General features: G+C 41.8%; 1 protein-coding gene and 1 non-coding gene across 2 annotated transcripts; both read left to right on the forward strand.

Moving 5' to 3' along the window:
* The first annotated feature begins 6,850 nt into the window (after positions 1-6,850).
* On the forward strand, positions 6,851-10,050 carry LOC106609019 (transcription cofactor HES-6). The gene is made up of 4 exons (XM_014207348.2): positions 6,851-7,101; positions 7,701-7,796; positions 7,891-7,969; positions 8,547-10,050. Exons 1-4 carry the CDS (start codon positions 7,030-7,032, stop codon positions 9,227-9,229), a joined length of 930 nt encoding a protein of 309 aa, XP_014062823.1. The 5' UTR covers positions 6,851-7,029; the 3' UTR covers positions 9,230-10,050.
* A 178-nt stretch (positions 10,051-10,228) lies between these two features.
* Positions 10,229-10,310, forward strand: trnal-aag (transfer RNA leucine (anticodon AAG)). Its single transcript has one exon. It is a non-coding gene; the product is annotated as a tRNA-Leu (tRNA).
* The last annotated feature ends 10,721 nt before the right edge of the window (positions 10,311-21,031 follow it).

Raw genomic sequence — 21,031 nt, forward strand, 5'->3', positions numbered from 1 at the left:
TGAAATGCTTATCTTGTGTCTATGTTTGTACTCTGTAGTTGCGTGCCTTTCTTTGTTTTCTGAAATCCATGCTATTTCAAGAAACATTAATCAAATACAACCACCGACTGTTTGCTCAAAGATGGCAACTCAGCCCAAAGATGGCAACTCAGCCCAAATGCACATGCCAATTGAATCTCAACAAGGAACCGGTCGGTGGTTGGAAGCTTCCTTCACCATGAAGTGGAGTTTAGTCAGTTAGATAAAGAGTAGACCCAAGGTAATATGGAGAACCAGTTTGTGGCTTCCATGGACAGGATAGCTGGAGTCCAAAAAAATATATATTTGTATGTTGTGAATGTGCAACACGAACATTGACAAATTAACTGGTAGAGATGGCGTGAGATGTAGCCACTGAACAAACAGTGCCAATATATCCTCCAAACACCGGCTTCGAGGGCATTATCACTTTTATACAACGGGTTACCAACATATTCAAAGAATGATTTACATATTTTCATTAAAAAAAGTTATTTGGATTCATTTATTCATACTATTTCATCCTTCCACAAGATATAGTCCTGACACAAATCTAGGGTTGCTACCCAAGCCGGCTGATCTGTCACGGTTGTCGTAGGAAGAAGCGGACCAAAGTGCAGCGTGTGTGTTGTTCCACATTTTATTTATACTGTGAAACTATGCAATACATAAATAAACTGAATGCCAAAAACAACAAACCGTGACGCAGAGGTGAAACATACACTACTGAAACTTAATCTCCCACAAACCCAGGTGGAAAAAAACCCTACTTAAGTATGATCTCCAATTAGAGACAACAAGGACCAGCTGCCTCTAATTGGAGCTCATCCCAAACAAAACCAACATAGAAATACAAAACTAGAACATGAACATAGAAATACAAAACATAGAAAAACACCCCCTGTCACGCCCTGACCTACTCTACCATAGAAAATAACATCTTACTATGGTCAGGACGTGACACGATCGTTCGTTCTATCGGTTCGGTTGCTAGAGACGCGACCCAGTCGTTTAGTCTTTTTGTTCTGTATCTATGAACCCGACCCAGTTGTTCGTTCTAAATGTTCCATTGCCATACTGGCTGGCAACACTCGTATCCCTTGCTTGCTAACTAGCCAACTACGGCTAACTTACAGTCACGTCAAAAAGTGCAGCCAGAATAACAGCAAAGTAGCTGCATTTTCATTTGTTCAAGCTGTTTTCTAGTGATATTTATTTGGATACATCCATAACAATGAGCTAATGATGCACAATTTTGCCTGGCATAGAAAATGTGCTCACTCGTCAGGACACTGTTGTTCAGAGGAGCCAGCTAACAACACAGCTAACACAATCACCTCAAACTGAGGCTGGAAAAACTGGAAACTAGCTGCACTTCATTGCGTTTTACCTTTTTTCAATTGACATTTCTTTGTATATATCCATATAAATGATGCCAGCTGATTCATGATTTCGACTGGCTGAGAAACGCTGCCTGCCTGTCTGCCTGTTTAGTCCCGACTCCCGAGACGTTCATTGCTATGGGACAGCTGGAGATCGAAATTAAATATTAAAACAATGTTGCAAATGTCTGAGAGAAAGACAGCAAGGTTTATACAAATCTCCACTGTTGAAAATGAAACGTTAGTCTAAAAGAAATATGAGATAATGTCTAGATGCTTTTTATAGTGGAGATCAAGTTTATAAATTGTCTGGCTGGGCTGATGAAACAGTTGATTACACAGTCAGATGGAACAGAGTAAATAGGCATTTTAACGACGTAGCTTTAGCCAGTGGTAACATGTGGAATAGACACTGGCTGGAATGCGGTTTTAACCAATCAGCAATCAGGGTTAGACCCACCCGTTGTATAATATATGTTAATGATCTTGAACGATGATACAATGAGTAAGCTCTTTTATAAACGGTTATTTAGAATTGGCAAAATATTGTAATGTCATGAAATGTATTTAGAATGTTTGTTTTGTAAATCTAGATCAAGTTTTGAAGTGGGTTTTTTTCACATTCCCTGCCTGAAGAAATCTTAACACTGACCATATGCAAAGGCAATGCAGCAATATATCTACAGTAGCTGAAGTTTGAATGAGTTTGAGTAGCCTGAATTATTTTACTGCTACATAAGGAAGCGTTGCATGTCCCCAACTCACATCTTCTTCTCAGGTGCCATTGTTGCCTCCCAGCACCATTGCATTTATGAGAATAAAACATCAGTACCAGTGTTGTGGAGTAGTGAATTACATGTAGTTCAACTAGTAATTTAACTACATTTTGCTGTAGCTTGGTGGTAATTGAGTTCAACTTAAATCTCGGTAGTGTTTTCAGTAGTTAATTATGTTTTTGCCACGTAGCGGTGTAGCTAACTACTGGAACTACACACTACTTTTTTTGCAAAAAAATAAGAAAATATTGGTGAAATAGATAATCATTTATTAATCAACATCTAGTATTGATTTACATATGGTTAAGTTGTAAACTAATGTGAATTCAATGAAAAATGTCACCCTGTCATTGGATTTAGGTAAAAAAAAAGAAATACTAAATTCCCTTACATTGATGACTTATTTCAAATCCGATCAATTTTCCACATTGATTCAACGTCATCACATAGATAAAAAAGAATAATAATGACGTGGAAACAACGTTGATTCATCCAGTTTTTGCCAACAAAAGGAATATATACATGTGCCTTTTTAATCTACACTTCACCTTGTCAAACCTATGTATTTCGGGTAGTCAAATTGTATCTGATTGCGCTGCATTCAGAGATGTTCCTCATAATGTGTGCGCCCGGCAAATTTTTTCATTCGTCTGTCTACATTACTCGCCAGGGAAGGGAAACGTTCGGAGAATATTGAAGCATTGTATCCAGGGGCGTCATGCACCCCAAAAATCTTGCTGTTTCAATAGTTATTTTTTTAAAGAAAGAAAATACACTCCATGGCCAAAAGTATGTGGACACTCCTTCAAATTAGTGGATTTGGCTAATTCAGCCACACCCGTTGCTGACAGGTGATTAAATTAAGCACACCGCCATGCAGTATCCATAGACAAACATTGGCAGTAGAATGGCCCATACTGAAGAGCTCAGTGACTTTCAACCTGGCACTGTCATAGGATGTAACCTTTCCAACAAGTCAGTTTGAACAATTGTGCCCTGCTAGAGCTGCCCCAGTCAACTGTAAGTGTTGTTATTGTGAAGTGGAAACGTCTAGGGGAAACAACGGCTCAGCCGCGAAGTGGTAGGCCACACAAGCTCACAGAATGTGACCGCCGAGTGCTGAAGCGCATAGCTCGTAGAAATAGTCTGTCCTCGGGTGCAACACTCACTACCGAGTTCCAAACTGCCTATGGAAGCAACGTCAGCGCAAGAACTGGTTTCCATGGCCAAACAGCCACACACAAGCCGAAGATCACCATGCGCAGTGCCAAGCGTCGGTTGGAGTTGTGTAAACCCGCAGCCATTGAACTCTGGAGCAGTTAAAACGTGTTCTCTGGAGTGATGAATCATGCTTCATCATCTGGCAGTCCGACGGACTAATCTAGGTTTGGTGGATGCCAAGAGAACGCTACTTGCCCATAGTGCCAACTGTAAAGTTGGAGGAAGAATAAGGGTCTGGGGCTGTTTTTCATGGTTCATTCTAGGGCCCTTAGTTCCAGTGAAAGGAAATATTTTACGCTACAGCATAAAATTACATTTTAGATGACTCTGTGCTTCTAACTTTGTGGCAACAGTTTGGAGAAGGCCCTTTCCTGTTTCAGCATGACAATGCCCCCGTGCACAAAGCGAAGTCTATACAGAAATGGTTTGTCGAGATCGGTGTGGAAGAACTTGACTGGCCTGCACAGAGCCCTGACCTCAACCCCATCGAACACCTTTGGGATGAATTGGAACAACTGCGAGCCAGGCCAAATCGCCCAACATCAGTGCCCGTGACCTCACTAATGCTCTTGCGGCTGAATGGAAGCCAGTCCCCGCAGCAATGTTCCAACATCTAGTGGAATGCCTTCCCAGAAGAGTGGATGCTGATATAGCAGCAATGGGGGGGACCAACTCCATATTAACGTCCATGATTTTGGAATGAGATGTTCGACGAGCAGGTGTCCACATACTTATGGTCATGGAGTGTATATACAGTGCCTTCAGAAAGTATTCACACCCATTGACTTTTTCCAAATTTTGTTGTGTTATAAAGTGGGATTAAAATGTATTAATTGCTTTCTAAAAGTGAGAGAAAAGGCTGCAGGCTGGCAGCTGCTCTCCAAACAGTGCTCCACATTGCATTTTAATCGAGATTGGAATCACTTTAGTCAACTTTTTTTTTGCATACTTAACATTTTTGGTCCTGCCATACCCAACAACCCTGAGATACACCTTGTTTGATTATTTTGGCTATGTTTGAGTGTGTTGAGTGGGTTGTGTGTGTGTGTCTGTGTGTGCGTGCATGTGTGTGTGTTTATTTACATTACATTACATTACATTATCGGCTATTTCTCTTTTATAACTAAGGTTATCGGTATGTGTTCTGGTCTGCCTGCAGACCTCTCCAGTATGTTGATGACAAACTGGTCCTTGGTCTGTGTGACAGTGTGTGGGTGTGAGAATACAGGAGAGTGGTTAAAGGGATAAACCCCTCAGAGTCAGATGAACTTGTCGATACCATTTGTCTCTGCGTGCACTTTGAAAGAATTGCTAACTAGAGTTAGCACAAATAAACTGTACTCTTACCCCAACCCTACCCTTAACCCTGATCCTAACCAAAAAACCTAACCTTAAGCCTAACCCTAGCTCCTAACCCTAAAACTAACCCTAGACCCTAACCCTCATTTTAACCCTTACACTAATTCTAACCTTCACTCTAAACCCCCTAGAAAGAGAATTTGACCTTGTGGGGTCCAACAAAATGTCCCCAGTTTGTCCAATTTTTGTTTTGTTTACTATTCTTATAATAGTTAAATATGTCCACACACACACACACACACACACACACACACACACACACACACACACACACACACACACACACACACACACACACACACACACACACACACACACACACACACACACACACACACAACACACACTTCCATTTCCAGGGCAGTCTGACAGAGTAGCCGTTGACATTGAGGTCAACACATTGGGCTAGTGTGTGTGTGAAAACATGTCAAACTATCTTGTGTGAAGAGGACAGGGCAATTCTGCCGTGTGTGTTCACTGTATGTGCTGTGTAAATAGTGCATGTGTCTGGTTTGTGTGTGCGTGTGTGTGTGTGTGTGTGTGTGCAATCACGCTTGTGTGTGCGTTTGCATGTGTGTTCGCATTAGCATCTCGATAGATAAGGTATCTGTGTGAAGTATCTGACCTCTGTTTAACTGTGTTGCTCCAGTCCCATCTCTCTATAGATGAGAACATGTCACGAAGCACTACCACACTCTGCAAAGTGAAAACAACAACCCCAAGGGGACACCCCGAACACAGTGGGATTGACTCCCACGACTGTTTATTTAGGCCATGTCTATTACAGCAACCTCTAAGCCTACTAGCCTATCAAACAAACTACCTTAGGCCTACTTATACTTAGAAGTAGGCCTATAGGTAAGCCTTGTAAATATACTTATAATTGTTCGCGCTTTATTCAATTTGTATAGATGACCAATTTCAGAACCAAGTCTGTGACTGTCGCAGACTAGGCTATTGTCTATAGGCCTAAATAACTTAACACCATTCCCTCCCGCACAGCCTAAAACATTGATCTGGTGCAGGAGTGAGCTGGAGGGGGAAAAAACGAATTCGGATTGAAGGACTTAAGATAGCCATTAAAGGCTTTAGCACACAGACCATTCTTCTGTTAACTGGGGGTCATTATAGGGTAGAAAAGAAAGAGAGACCTTAACCACTGGGATGTGTCCGGGAGGGGGGGGTAAAATTGGTCATTGGTAAAGAAGCGCAGTGCCAGGAGGGCTAATAAGAGGGCGGGACACAATAATAAGAGGAGGGGTTGGTAAATAACCTCAGGAAAGGGGGCAGGGAAAAGAAAGGTGGCAGGGAGAAGAGACAGGGATAATAGGTTGAGGATTCTCCTATAGCGATATTGAAAAGAAGTGTTGTGGGGAGATCTCTTTAGCTGCTATTGTTGCGCGACTTTTTTCATCCCGTCCGACTTTCTTTTGTGTTTGGGTGCTGAAAAGTCTGAAGGCTATATAGAGTTATTTGTGCAGTTTCTTCGATTACATGTTGTTTATGTCTAAATCAGTACATTTTCTTAACAGAGGATTGCCGTTTTCTTATTAATACATGTATTACAGGCATACATTAACTAAGTAGCAAATTATAGTGACACTTTATGAACCTTCAGTTCAGTAATTTTAGCACTGGACCAGGTTACTTACCCGCAAAATCGCTTCCTAATTCCGAGACGATATCATCGATCATAACGTTCTACCCAGCAATGAAATTATTTGCGCATCACCTTTCAGAACTCCCTTTTCCCATCCGCGCTCTACGTGTCGATCCCGTACGCGTCCCCACCCCCTTCTCGCGCACGCGCGCCCCTCCCCACCCGCCCTATTCTCCCGCTTGACGACAGCGGGGAGAATCGGACCCTGTGCCACGAAACGTGTCCACGGCAGGGCTGTGGGAAAGTTCGGGAGAGAGAGCACCCACACATTGTCATGGTAATGTTGGTGGGTGGAGGTGTTGGGGGCGCGAGGCTATGGTGCGTAAAAGTATATATATATATATATATATATATATATATATATATATATATATATATATATATATATATATATATATATATGTACATGTACCCCTTCTCCAGTGCTCCTTTCTCCCTCTCTGTTGATCTATTCGTTCATAAAATACTAAAACAGTGCAAACTGAGTTTTGTGGGGAACTATTGCTGCAGAAGAGAGGGGCCCACAAGGACACCCCACAAGGACACAGATAGTGTGGACTGTGGAGCTCTCAGTTCGTCAGGTGGTTTGGTGCGTGCGCCTTGCAGCTCGAGGATGACGGCCTTCAACATGGGACACTGGGGAAATGGGCGGGAGAGGAATTTTAGCGCTAAAGAAGAACGAAAGGTAAGCTTGCTGCAATTAAATTGGCCTATATGAAAAAGTTTCGATATGATGCATTTGGGCGTCATTTGAGGAACTGGGTAATACATCAAGTAAAGGGTTGTGCAGGAATTGTGCTTAGTAAAACCATTTTGCAATTAAAACCCTTAATTGCATTGATGCGTCATGTAAATAAATGCATGCATTTTGTACTACCACAGATAATAAGATGCATGCATTGATGCAATGTGCGGAGTTGGTTGAGTTTGCCGACTTTGCATTCACAGGTGGGGGGTGGGTGGCCAAAGAAGGGTTGGCTAGGGTGTTCTTATTCCAAAGTGTCTATAGCAGACTTGATCTGAGTATTTCCCCTAATATTAAATTGAAACCACTGAAATGTAACAACAATTTCTGATGACATCCATTCAAATCCTTTCAAACCATAGCGAAACAGATTGATTAGTTTAGATCAACATTGACAAACATTGGTGGTTTTCTATTTCTTTATGCCTTTACTTTGAAATATCATAAATGGTCACTGTAAAGGTTTAAACAATCGCCAAGGCCTCAATTTGTTAATATGTAGACAGATACATTAATTGGCCTGTTGATTTGATTGATAGTTGCGGAAGCCTCTAATTGAGAAAAAGAGGCGGGAGCGCATCAACTGCAGTCTGGAACAACTGAAAGGAATCATGGTGGATGCATACAACCTGGATGTGAGTACACACACAGAGATGAGAATATTTTGAGAATGCAATTGCAAATTACATTCTTCCTCCCATCTCCTTCTGATTCACACCTCTTACACAGCAATCAAAACTGGAGAAGGCTGATGTACTGGAGGTTACTGTGCAACATATGGAGGGTCTGCAGAAGGGTCACGGTTCAGGTAAGCGCCTAAAAACACACACACACACACACCGTCACCTCGGAAGACAGTAGTCCACTTGGCTGTTTTTGTTCTTAAAACATTGTTCTAAATTCTAACAGAACATACATAACCTGTTTAAAATTCTTACAGTGATGGAAGCCTTGGAACCTCCCATGATGTGCAGGATTATCATGCGTTGTCAATCATTGAATAATGTCGCCCAATAGGGGTCCTTCACTCTACATATCAATGAGCTCCTATTGGGTCAAATCAGTCAAATGATTGACAACAAGAGACAAACTGGGATTCAAAACAAGCTAGGGAATGGGATAGAAACTCCTTCACTACCCTGATCACACATTTAACGAGTTGATATCAGCTGATTTGTTTTATTTAAAGTTATATAAAGTAATATATTATTTTGACCGATATAAACTTGTTCACAAAGCTCACTGCATATTCATTAGTCCATAATACCATCAATATACTGCATACCCTACTATAAGGTAACTACGCATTGTAGGCCTACTAAACCTGTGAGCTGGTGTTCAACCCTGACTCACCACTTCCCCCTTGTGTTCGTATCTCTCTCTAGGTTCCCCTTCTGGTCCCAGTATAGGATTTGAGTCCCAGCAGCGCTACAGCAGTGGATACATTCAATGTATGCATGAGGTCCACAACCTGCTCAAGAGCTGCCCAGGCATGGACAAGACACTGGGGGCCCGGCTCCTCATCCACCTGCTCAGGTCTTTGCCCCACATCAGCTCTGAGACTGGGAACACTGGTGGCAATGGGACCAATGGTATCAATGGGACTCCGACTAGGGCTATTGGTATGAGTAATAGTAACAGTGGTTGTATTGGTGGTGGTAGTCCCATGTCTGGATCTGGGTCTGTCTCCCCTCCCCAGTCTCCGCTTTCTCTGTCATCTGGAGGTGGAGCGCAGTCATTCCAGTCTTGCTGTTTACAGATGCCTCATGCCAAGCTACCCATGCAGCCATCACCCCCACCCATAGGAAGCTCACCGCTCCACGCCCTTTGCAGCCAGGTACATTCTGGTAGAGATGGGAGGGATCAGCAGAATTCCGTCTCCTCCTCCCCTCCTTGCTCCCCCAATCTCCCCCAGCCTGGGGTGTTTCACCCTGTCCCCTTTCTTACCCCCTGGGGGAGACCCCTCCATGTGGAGGCCTTGGTGAAGACCTCAAGGAACAGACAAACACACACACACACCTTCCATCAAGTTAGGGACCCTGATTTTTTTCCTGACCCCGTGACCTGACAAGGAAAATGCCCAGGCAGTAAGCCAACTAGGGCCTGGAGTTGTCCCAGTCAGGTCATAACGCCGTGGCAAGGAAAAACTCAAGGCCCTTTTATGTTTTATGTATCCCATCTCATGGGATCGCTCAATTCTGTTTTTCCTGGATCTAGTGGAGGATTCAGAAAATGCAGATCCAGGTGTATCTGCAGTTTCACTTATGTAAAGTTAAAACCAATGTGTTGTGGTGCAACTGGGCCAGCCCCCTAGGAACATGGCTCTGGTGCTCTGCTATAATACACAATGCCAGCAGTCCTATAGCCACATGGCAAAATGATAGCGTCTAATTTTCACTTTTAAATGTTTGGTCATTTATACCTTTTAGACATAGAAATATTTGTATGAGATTGGGGAAGAGTAAGCATTATAGCTACTTCAAGTTTGTACAGTTTTCTTGTTTTTTTTTCTTCCTATGTTGTAAACGTCTTTTCAAATAGTTCATATTTTGTGTTTTAGAAGTGTATCAAAATGTTTTTGTTGGATATTTTGTCACTCTTTAATTGATTGATTAATTAACTGATACAACTGATTTGGTATTGATTAATTGATTCAGGTCTAGCTAAATTTGGTAATTAAAACTCAACGACTCATCCTTGTATATTACAAGAAGTTGCTAGGCTGTTTCATATTGAAGCAGCTAAATAAAGCATTAAATTGGCTGACTGTTGAAGTGTTGTATGGTATCGAAATTAAATAAAAAATGTAAAACAACTGTAGCCTAAATGTGAATCTTTTTATACCTGTCTCATATTAAAGCAGGCAAAATAAAGTGCGAAGTTGCTTGACAGTTGGAGTTTTTGGTTTCAGAATTTAATTAATTAATGCAACTGAATTGACAATATCATTTATTTTGTATGAATATCAAATCATAAAAATAGAATTATATTTGTAGTGCATGGTAAGCTAAATATAATAATATTGCTATGTAGGATACCATACGTTCCCGTGCACTTGTCGACGTAAGATAGCGTGGCCGAGCGGTCTAAGGCGCTGGATTAAGGCTCCAGTCTCTTCGGGGGCGTGGGTTCGAATCCCACCGCTGTCAGATAAACTTTTAACGGAACTTTAGTTCAGTGATTATTGCCACGTAAACCACTGCAAACCGGGAGATACATTTCCAAGTAGATATGCTGTAATGCATAGATCTATCCTTAGTAGAAAAAGTTGCAAGGAGTGACTCAAATTAAACATGATGTCCGAATATCCGCTCTAGGGTACACTCGGAAGACAAAATGTATTACCACTAGGTCGCACTGTTGCGTTACTAATTGCCTTTTCGGATACTTCTGGCTTGTCTGCTTTTACTTCAATGACATTTCCACACTTCCAAATTCACAAAAGGTTCTCCTAAACTATTGGTTTACATTTCCTCCAATTAAGAGCAGGCTTATGTGAGCCATTATGCCTAGCCTGTTTTCACCCCAGAGAGAGAGAGAGTAAAATTTACTGTTCACTTTTAGTTTATTTCACTTTTCTTTATCGATTTCACTTGCTTTGGCAATGTAAACATTTCTTTCCCATGCCAATAAAGCCCCTTGAATTGAATTGAGAGCGAGAGAGATAGAGTGAGAGCCTGAGTCTGAAAAACTGTCTGAGTGGTTGAACATATGGAATTCAAGGTATAAAATTATCTCTATAAGAACGTAGTGTACAGCAGACTCTATGCTTTTTTCCATAAGCTCCATCATTCTTGAAATAACAGAAAGAAAGAGACCAGAGACCAGGGATAGAGAGAGACCAGAGTGAGAGAAAAAGACTATGTGTAAGAATAGAGGGTATAGAGAGAGGGGGGTCTGTGGCCTTTGTCACATCTGTGTGAGACAAAGAGAGATCAGAGAGAGAGATAGCGAGAGATAGACTGTATATAAGTGTGTAAGAAGAGAGGGTATAGAGAGAGCAGGGGAAGTTTGTACGTGTTTGAGAGAGAGAATATATTAAGGAGAGGGTGAGAGAGGGAGAGAGAGAGAGAGAGAGAGAGAGAGAGAGAGAGAGAGAGAGAGAGAGCATCTGTACGAGAGAAAGAGCAGTGGAATCAGATACAGGTGTAGAGGGGAGGGAGACCACTGGGCACACACTGGTTGAATCAACGTTGTTTTGACTTAATTTCAATTAAAAACGTGGAATAGACGTTGAATTGACGTCTGTGCCCAGTGGGAGGTGCGTGGGGTGAAGATAGGTATGTGACATTTGAATGAGTAACACATGGGAAATGTTGCTGTCTAGCTAGGCTAGGGAGGCCCATGCCTCACTCAGTAATGTGATACATATTTTGTGGTCCACTTTCAACTTTCAGACATGTAGCCTACACACAAACAGGTACACATGTAGGCTACAGGCATGCTTGCAGGCACACACACACTCGTGAAGGCATTATTATGATGATAATAATCACCACATAACCATGCAACTGGGGGTCACAATTTTTTAACAGTAGGCTCTAACAGTGTAAGACATTTTTTGTAACAATTAAAACATAATTAGTGCCAAAATGTGTTTAATCTTAAAACCAAGAAAATCCATCCATGAAACATGGAATTTCCATAAAGTAGCCTAAACCACGAGTTCTTAAAAAAAAAGTAAACCTCAAACCACTTTGACCAACTGACTGGTCCAGCTACTCTGTGTAGGTCACAGGAGGTGGGTGGCACATTAATGGGGAGGAAGGGGAGAATTCTCTGGTCTGATGAAACCAAGATTGAACTATTTGGCCTGGATGCCAAGCGTCACATCTGGAGGAAACCTGGCACCATCCATACGGTGAAGCATGGTGGTGGCAGCATCATGCTGTGAGGATGTTTTTCAGCGACAGGAACTGGGAGACTAGTCAGGATCGAGGCAAAGATGAACGGAGCAAAGTACAGAGAGATCCATGATGAAAATCTGCTCCAGAGCGCTCAGGACCTCAGACTGGGGCGAAGGTTCACCTTCCAACAGTACAATGACTCTAAGCACACAGCCAACGCAGGAGTGGCTTCGGCACAAGTCTCTGAATGTCCTTGAGTGGCCCAGCCAAAGCCTGGATTTCAACCCGATCGAACATCTTTGGAGAGACCTGAAAATAGCTGTGCAGCGCCACTCCCCATCCAACCTGACAGAGCTTGAGATAATCTGCAGAGAAGAATGGGAGAAACTCACCAAATACAGGTGTGCCAAGCTTGTAGCGTCATACCCAAGAAGACTCGAGGCTGTAAACGGTGCCAAAGGTGCTTCAACAAAGTACTGAGTAAATGGTCTGAATACTTATGTAAATGTGATATTAAAGTATTTTTTTAATATACATTTGAAAAAACTTCTAAAACCTGTTTTTGCTTTGACGTTATGGAGTAATGTGTGTAAATGGATTATTTTAGGAGAAGGCTGTAGCGTAACAAAACATGGAAAAAGTCAAGGGGTCTGAAAACTTTCCGAATGCACAGTTCTTGCACTGGCTCTATGCACACTCACTGGACTCTACCCCAAAATTCTACACATACTACACTGACACTCTAACAACAGTGGAGGCTATAGCTCCTCCCACCAGCCTCCACTATCCAACACACACATTCACACATACACACATACTCACACACAGCATACGCTCACACACATAACAAACACACACATATTGATGACACACACACACTCACACATAGACACACTAACACTCTTCAGATATGCTGCTGCTACTCTTATCTATCCTGATTGTCTAGTCACTTTTACCCCTATTAATTTTAAATATTTTTTACTGTTTAACTCAGTATTTTTGGAAAAGGGCTTGTAAGCAAGTAAGCATTTCACGGTAAAGTCTAGACCTGTTGTATTCGGCACACGTAACAAATTAAACTTGATTTGATTTGACTGAGAGGTACAGTTGAAGTCGGAAGTTTACATACACCTTAGCCAACTACATTTAAACTCAGTTTTTCACAATTCCTGACATTTAATCCTAGTAAAAATTCCCTGTCTTAGGTCAGTTAGGATCACCACTTTATTTTAAGAATGTGAAATGGCAGAATAATAGTGGAGAGAATGATTTATTTCAGCTTTTACTTCTTTCATCACATTCCCAGTGGGTCAGAAGTTTACATACACTCAATTAGTATTTGGTAGCATTGCCTTTAAATTGTTTAACTTGGGTCAAACGTTTTGGGTAGTCTTCCACAAGCTTCCCACAATAAGTTGGGTGAATTATGGCCCATTCCTCCTGACAGAGCTGGTGTAACGGAGTCAGTTTTGTAGGCCTCCTTGCTCACACACGCCTTTTCAGTTCTGCCCACAAACTTTCTATAGAATTGAGGTCAGGGCTTTGTGATGGCCACTCCAATACCTTGACTTTGGTGTCCTTAAGCCATTTTGCCACAACTTTGGAAGTATGCTTGGGGTCATTGTCCATTTGGAAGACCCATTTGCGACCAAGCTTTAACTTCCTGACTGATGTCTTGAGATGTTGCTTCAATATATATCCACATAAATGTCCTCCCTCACGATGCCATCTATTTTGTGAAGTGCACCAGTCCCTCCTGCAGCAAAGCACCCCCACAACTTGATGCTGCCACCCCAGTGCTTCACGGTTGGGATGGTGTTCTTTGGCTTGCAAGCCTCCCCCTTTTCCCTCCAAACATAACGATGGTCATTATGGCCAAACAGTTCTATTTTTGTTTCATCAGACCAGAGGACATTTCTCCAAAATGTACGATCTTTGTCCCCATGTGCAGTTGCAAACTGTAGTCTGGCTTTTTAATGGTGGTTTTGGAGCGGTGGCTTCTTCCTTGCTGAGCGGCCTTTCAGGTTATGTCGATATAGGACTCATTTTACTCTGGATATAGATACTTTGTACGGTTTCCTCCAGCATCTTCACAAGGTCCTTTGCTAGTGTTCTGGGATTGATTTGCACTTTTCGCACCAAAGAATGTTCATCTCTTGGAGACAGATTGCGTCTCCTTCCTGAGCGGTATAACGGCTGCGTGGTCACATGGTGTTTATACTTGCGTACTATTGTTTGTACAGATGAACGTGGTACCTTCAGGCATATGGAAATTGCTCCCAAGGATGAACCAGACTTGTGGAGGTCTACAGTTTTTTTTCTGAGGTCTTGGCTGATTTCTTTTGATTTTCCACAGGTACACCTCCAATTGAGACAAATGATGTCAATTAGCCTATCAGAAGCTTTTAAAGCCATGACATCATTTTCTGGAATTTGCCAAGCTGTTTAAAGGCACAGTCAACATTGTATATGTAAACTTCTGACCCACTGGAATTGTGATACAGTGAATTATAAGTGAAATAATCTGTCTGTAAAAAATTGTTGGAAAAATGACTTGTGTCATGCGCAAAGTAGATGTCCTAACTGACTTGCCAAAACAATAGTTTGTTATCAAGACATTTGTGGAGTGGTTGAAAAACAAGGTTTAATGACTCCAACCTAAGTGTATGTAAACTTCCAACTTCAACTGTACATAAGACAGAAGGTTACTTAATGAAAAAACAAATGGAGGGTGGTTGGTCAAGAAGGATGGGTGGATGGTTGTGTGTTCGAATCTCATCACGGGCAACTTTTCAAATATTTACATGTTTTGAAGTACTTTGCAACTACTTAGCATGTTAGCTAACCCTTCCCCTAACCCGATTTAGCTAAGCCTTCCCCTAACCCTAACCTTAACCCTTTAACCTAGCTCCAACCTTAACCCTAACCCCCAACCTTAACCCCTAGCCTAGCTAATGTTAGCATTAGCCAAGTAGCCACCTAGCTAACATTAACACCAACAAATTGGAATTTGTAACGTATGATACAATGTGTTAGAAATTTGCTAAATGTGTTTTCAAACTTCCTAACATATTGTACAAATTGCAATTCCTAACATAATGTACACATTGCAATTCATAACATAAGAAATGGATGATGGACCAGGGTTTCCATTAGCCGGTAATAGCCTGCTTTTGTCCCCCAAAAAGTAATAGAAAAGCCGATAAATAATATTGGCATCAGTCAGTTCTCTGGAAGAAGAAGAAAAAATCCCATCGTGAAATAATGCTTTTTAGCCTATTCATTAATGGAAATACCAGTCGATGTAAATACATTTGACTAGTCATGCTTATTGGTCTATAGGGTAATTTGCATCATTTAGCGGAATTAAATTGCTGCACGTGTACAGTATATTCGTTATGTATATTCTTATTTATCACACTTGTACAGCATACAGATACAGAGCCTTTGAGTGAAAAATCTGTCAGACATTGCAAGAGCTGCTCCTGCAGCATCTTGTGATGCTTCCAAGACAACTGGGAACTCTGAAAAATACGAGGTCAAATCATGATGTCAGGGATCTTCAGCTCGGAAAGTCGTAAAGTCGGAGCTTCCCGAGTTGGAATTCCGAGTTAGATGACCGTTCAAAAGATTTTTCCCAGTCGGAGCTCGTTATTTTCCCAGTTGTCTTGAATGCACTGATGTCGGAAGTATGAGATATCCGTGGCATCAAACGGCAACAGAAGGCAGGCTTCATCACCGGGTCACACACCACTTTGCAATAAGCAGTACGCATTTTGAAAACATATACTTAATTGTTTGAAACCTGAAAGTTTTAATATACTGAACAAAAATATTAATGCAACATGCAACAATTTCAAATTTTTTACTGAGTTACAGTTCATATAAGGAAATTAGTCAATTTAAATAAATTCATTAGGCCTTAATCTATGGATTTCACATAACTGGATGCCGGGCCCAGCCAATCAAAATTAGTTTTTTCCCACAAAATGGCTTTATTACAGACAGAAATACTTGTCAGTTTCATCAGCTGTCCAGGTGGCTGGTCTCAGATGATCCTGCAGGTGAAGAAGCCAGATGTGGAGGCCCTGGGCTTGCGTGGTTACACATGGTCTGCAGTTGTGAGGCTGGTTGGACTTACTGACAAATTCTCTAAAACGATGTTGGAGGTGGCTTATGGTAGAGCAATGGACATTAAATTATCTGGAAACAGCTCTGGTCGACATTCCTGCAGTCAGCATGCCAATTTCTTGCTCACTCAAAACTTGAGATATCTGTGGCATTTTGTTGTGTGACAAAACTGCACATTTTAGAGTTGCCTTTTATTATCCCCAGCACAAGGTGCATGTGTTTAATGATCATGCTGTTTAATCATTTTATTGATATGCCACACCTGTCAGGTGGATGGATTATCTCGCCAATGGAGAAACTCGCACTGACAGTGATGTTAACAAATTTGTGCACAAAATTTGAGAGAAATCCGCTTTTTGTCCATATGGAACATTTCTGGGATCTTTTATTTCAGCTCATGAATCATCATGGGACCAACACTTTACATGTTGCATTTATATTTTGGTTCAGGATACATATTATGTGGCATGTCTTACCTTGCTTTCAAGAGTAGCCTATTAGATCTCCTCTCTTTCAAAATTTCTAACGGATATAAAACCGCTCCCACACGCAGTGCCCTTTTGACAACTGCGTTTTCCGGCTAATTGCATTATGGAACGAACATTCATGCATAGCCTGCTACCGTGTGCGTATTTCTGTGTTTATAATGAGAAGAAATAATAGATTATCAACATTTTAAGGAAAACGTTTGGATCTGTTGCATCGGTCTATTTGGTTTTAGAGTTGTTTTTATTTGTATGTAGCCTATTGGTTGTATGAATTTGGGCTCTATCTGTCCCATGTGTGTTTGGAATAGGCTATATTTTGCTCGACAAGCTGACCAATAGAATAGCTAACCTAAACTTTTCTACTATAGTAAATTGACATAGGATAGTGATTTTAGCTGTTCGTTAGTCGTCTTGTTGGCTGAGCAAAGTAAATGTGGACAGTTAATCTTACATGTTCAAAGTGCACATCAGAATTCAATAAGAAGGACCGCACATTGTAGCATCATTGACTTGCATGTTCTGTTAATATGAATTACCATATTCTAAATGTGATTTATCCCATTCTGAGCACCGTGTGTGGACGCCCTAATCAGGTTACGCACCCAATGCTTATGGGTCCGTTAAATTTCTCAAATGTCCAGTAAATTAAAATGTTGCCGATCAAATGTCCGGAAACCCTGCTACCCTGTGATGGACATCCAGAAATGAATACATACCATCAGTGGGATGGGATGGGATCAATTGGGATGGAAGAAGTGCATGTCCCGTCTTTGTCCAAGTCGGTCCGTTAGAGTGCTGTATGTTGTTTAATCACTGTTAACACACATTTTCCATTACTTTTAACACATTTTTCATTGCTATTATTATAGCTTACATGAAAAAGTAAGCATTATTGATACTGGGAAGCTACGGTGTCTGATCCCATGTAGACCTACCCCCTCCTGCAGTTGTGCCCTTGATCAAGGCACTTAAAGTACTCATTACATTTTTAATACTTAACAGAACAGGAAAATGGAAAAATTAAAGCACTTATCAAGATAACACATGGTCATCCCTACTGCATATGGTCTGGCGGACTCACTAAACACAAATGCATCTTTTGTAAATAATGTCTGAGTGTTAGGTGCTCTGGGCTATCCATACATTTGAAACAAGAAAATGGTGCCATCTACTTTGCTGAATATAAGGAATTTAAAATGATTTATACTTTTACTTTTTAAACTTAAGTATATTTTAGCAATTATATTTACTTTCGATACTGAAGTATATTTTAAACCAAATACTATTAGACTTTTACTCAAGTAATATTTTACTGGGTGACTTTCACTTTTACTTGAGTAACTTTCCATTAAGGTATCTATACTTTAACTCAAGTATGACAATTTGGTTATTTTTCCACCACTGTGTTATCCTCATCAATCTACCCCATAATGAAAAAGCAAAAACAGGTTTAGAAATGTAAGCTAATTTATTAGACATAAAATACTAAAATATCACATTTAGTATTCAGACACCTTTACTTGTTGAAGCACCTTTGGCAAAAATTATAGCCTTGAGTCTTCTTGGGTATGACGCTACAAGCTTGGTACACCGTATTTGGGGAGTTTCTCCCATTCTTCTCTGCAGATCCTCTCAAGCTTTGTCCTAATCACTAACTGTCTTGGTGTGTTTGGACCATGATAGTTTGTTGGTGATGTGGACACCAAGGAACTTGAAGCTCTCAACCTGCTCCACTACAGCCCCATCGATGAGATTGGGGGTGTGCTCAATCCTCCTTTTCCTATAGTCCACAATCATCTCCTTTGTCTTGATCACATTGAGGGAGAGGTTGTTATCCTGGTACCACATGGACAGGTCTCTGACCTCCTCCCTATAGGCTGTTTCATCGTTGTCGGTGGTCAGGCCTACTACTGTTGTGTCGTCGGCAAACTTAATGATGGTGTTGGAGTCGTGCCTGGCTATGCAGTCATGAGTGAACAGGGAGTACAGGAGGGGACTGAGCACTCACCCCTGAGGGGCCCCCGTGTTGAGGATCTCTGTGGCGGATATGTTGTTACTTACCCTTACCACCTGGGGCGGTCTGCCAGGAAGTCCAGGATCCAGTTGCAGAGGGAGGTGTTTAGTGCCTGGGTCCTTAGCTTTGTGATAAGCTTTGAGGGCACTATGGTGTTGAACGCTAAGCTGTAGTCAATGAATAGCATTCTCACATAGTTCCTTTTGTCCAGGTGGGAAAGGGCAGTGTGGAGTGTAATAGAGTTTGCATCATCTGTGGATCTTTTGGGGCGGTATGCAAATTGAAGACACTTGCCAGTGAAGACACTTGCCAGTTGGGCAGTGCATGCTCGGAGTACACATCCTGGTAATCCGTCTGGCCCTGTGGCCTTGTGAATGTTGCCCTGTTTAAAGGTCTTACTCACATTGGCTACGGAGAGTGTGATCACACAGTCCAGAACAGCTGATGACCTCATGCATGCTTCAGTGTTACTTGCCTCGAAGTGAGCACAGAAGTAATTTAGCTCGTCTGGTAGGCTCGTGTCACTGGGAAGCTCGCGGCTGTGCATCCCTTTGTTGTTTGTAATAGTATGCAAGCCCTGCCATATCCGACGAGCATCAGAGCCGGTGTAGTACGATTCAATCTTGGTTCTGTATTGATGCTTTGCCTGTTTGATGGTTTGTTGGAGGGTATGGTGGGATTTCTTATTAGCTTCCGGGTTAGAGTCCCTCTCCTTGAAAGCAGCAGCTCCACCCTTTAGCTCAGTGCGGATGTTGCCTGTAATCCATGGCTTCTGTTTGGGGTATGTACGTACAGTCACTGTGGGGACAACATCATCTATGCACTTATTGATGAAGCCAGTGACTGATGTGGTGTACTCTTCGGAAGAATCCCGGAACATATTCCAGTCTGTGCAAGCAAAACAGTCCTGTAGCTTAGCATCTGCATCATCTGACCACTTCTTTATTGACCGAGTCACTGGTGTTTCCTGCTTTAGTTTTAGCTTGGAAGCAGGAATTAGGGGGATAGAATTATGGTCAGATTTGCCAAATGGAGGGCGAGGGAGAGCTTTGTACGCGTCTCTGTCTGTGGAGTAAAGGTAGTCTAGAGTTTTTTTCCCTCTGGTTGCACATTTAATATGCTGGTAGAAATGAGGTAAAATGGATTTAAGGTTCCCTGCATTAAAGTCCCCAGCCACTAGGAGCGCCGCCTCTGGATGAGCGTTTTCCTGTTTGCTTATGGCTGTGTACAGCTCATTGAGTGCGTATACAGCTCACTTAGTGCCAGCATCGGTTTGTGGTGGTAAATAGACAGCTATGAAGAATAAAGATGAAAATTCTCCTGGTGAATAGTGTGTTCTACAGCTTATCATGAGATACTCTACCTCAGGCGAGCAAAACCTTGGACGTCCTTACTATTAGATTTTGTGCACCAGCTATTGTTTACAAATATACACAGACCCATACCCCTTGTCTTACTGGAGGTGGCTGTTCTATTTGTCGATGCAGCATAAAACCCGCCAGCTGTATGTTCCTCATGTCGTCGTTCAGCCACGACTCGTTGAAACATAAGATATTACAGTTTAATATCCCGTTGGTAGGGTATTCGTTATCACAGTTCTTCTGTTTTGTTATCCAATGATTGTACATTGGCTAATATGACAGATGGTAGAGGCAGATTACCCACTCGCCGTCGGATCCTTACAAGGCACCCTGACCTACATCCCCGATATCTCCATTTCTTTCTCATGCGAATCACAGGGATTTGGGCCTTGTTGGCTGTCTGAAGTAAATTCTTCTCGTCCGACTCATTACAGAAAAAAATCTTATTCACTTGCGAGGTGAGTAATTGCTGTCCTGATATCTAGAAGCTCTTTTCGGTCATAAGAGACAGTGGCAGAAACATTACGGGGTGGCAGCGTAGCCTAGTGGTTAGAGTGTTGGGCTAGTAACTGAAAGGTTGCAAGTTCAAATCCTTGAGCTGACAAGGTACAAATCTGTTGTTCTGCCCCTGAACAAGGCAGTTAACCCACTGTTCCTAGGCTGTCATTGAAAATAAGAATTAGTTAAATAAAGGTAAAAAAAAAGTACAAATAATGTGAGAAAAAAAACACGCACAATTGGTTAGGAGACTGTAAAATGGCAGCCATCCTCTGGTGCCATTCTGTATTTTCAGGTCTCTGAGATGTTTGATTGGCTGAGCCACTCAAGGACATTCAAAAACTTGTCCCGAAGCCACTCCTGTGTTGTCTTGACTGTGTGCTTAGGGTCATTGTCCTGTTGGAAGGTGAACCTTTGCCCCAGTCTGAGGTCCTGAGCGCTCTGGAGCAGGTTTTCATCAAGGATCTCTCTGTACTTTGTTCTATTCATCTTTCCCTCGATCCTGACTAGTCTCCCAGTCCCTGGGTGTGG

This window comes from Salmo salar, chromosome ssa07, assembly GCF_905237065.1.
Source record: "Salmo salar chromosome ssa07, Ssal_v3.1, whole genome shotgun sequence".
In the NCBI taxonomy this organism is placed as follows: Eukaryota; Metazoa; Chordata; class Actinopteri; order Salmoniformes; family Salmonidae; genus Salmo; species Salmo salar.

What these genes read in the sequence shown, in the direction of transcription:
- LOC106609019 (XM_014207348.2), top strand. Translation starts at nt 7,030, where the DNA reads ATGACGGCCTTCAACATGGGACACTGGGGAAATGGGCGGGAGAGGAAT. An exon ending in TGGATGCATACAACCTGGAT is followed by an intron (nt 7,797 to 7,890) that starts GTGAGTACACAC and finishes CCTCTTACACAG; the next exon opens with CAATCAAAACTGGAGAAGGC. An exon ending in GCAGAAGGGTCACGGTTCAG is followed by an intron (nt 7,970 to 8,546) that starts GTAAGCGCCTAA and finishes ATCTCTCTCTAG; the next exon opens with GTTCCCCTTCTGGTCCCAGT.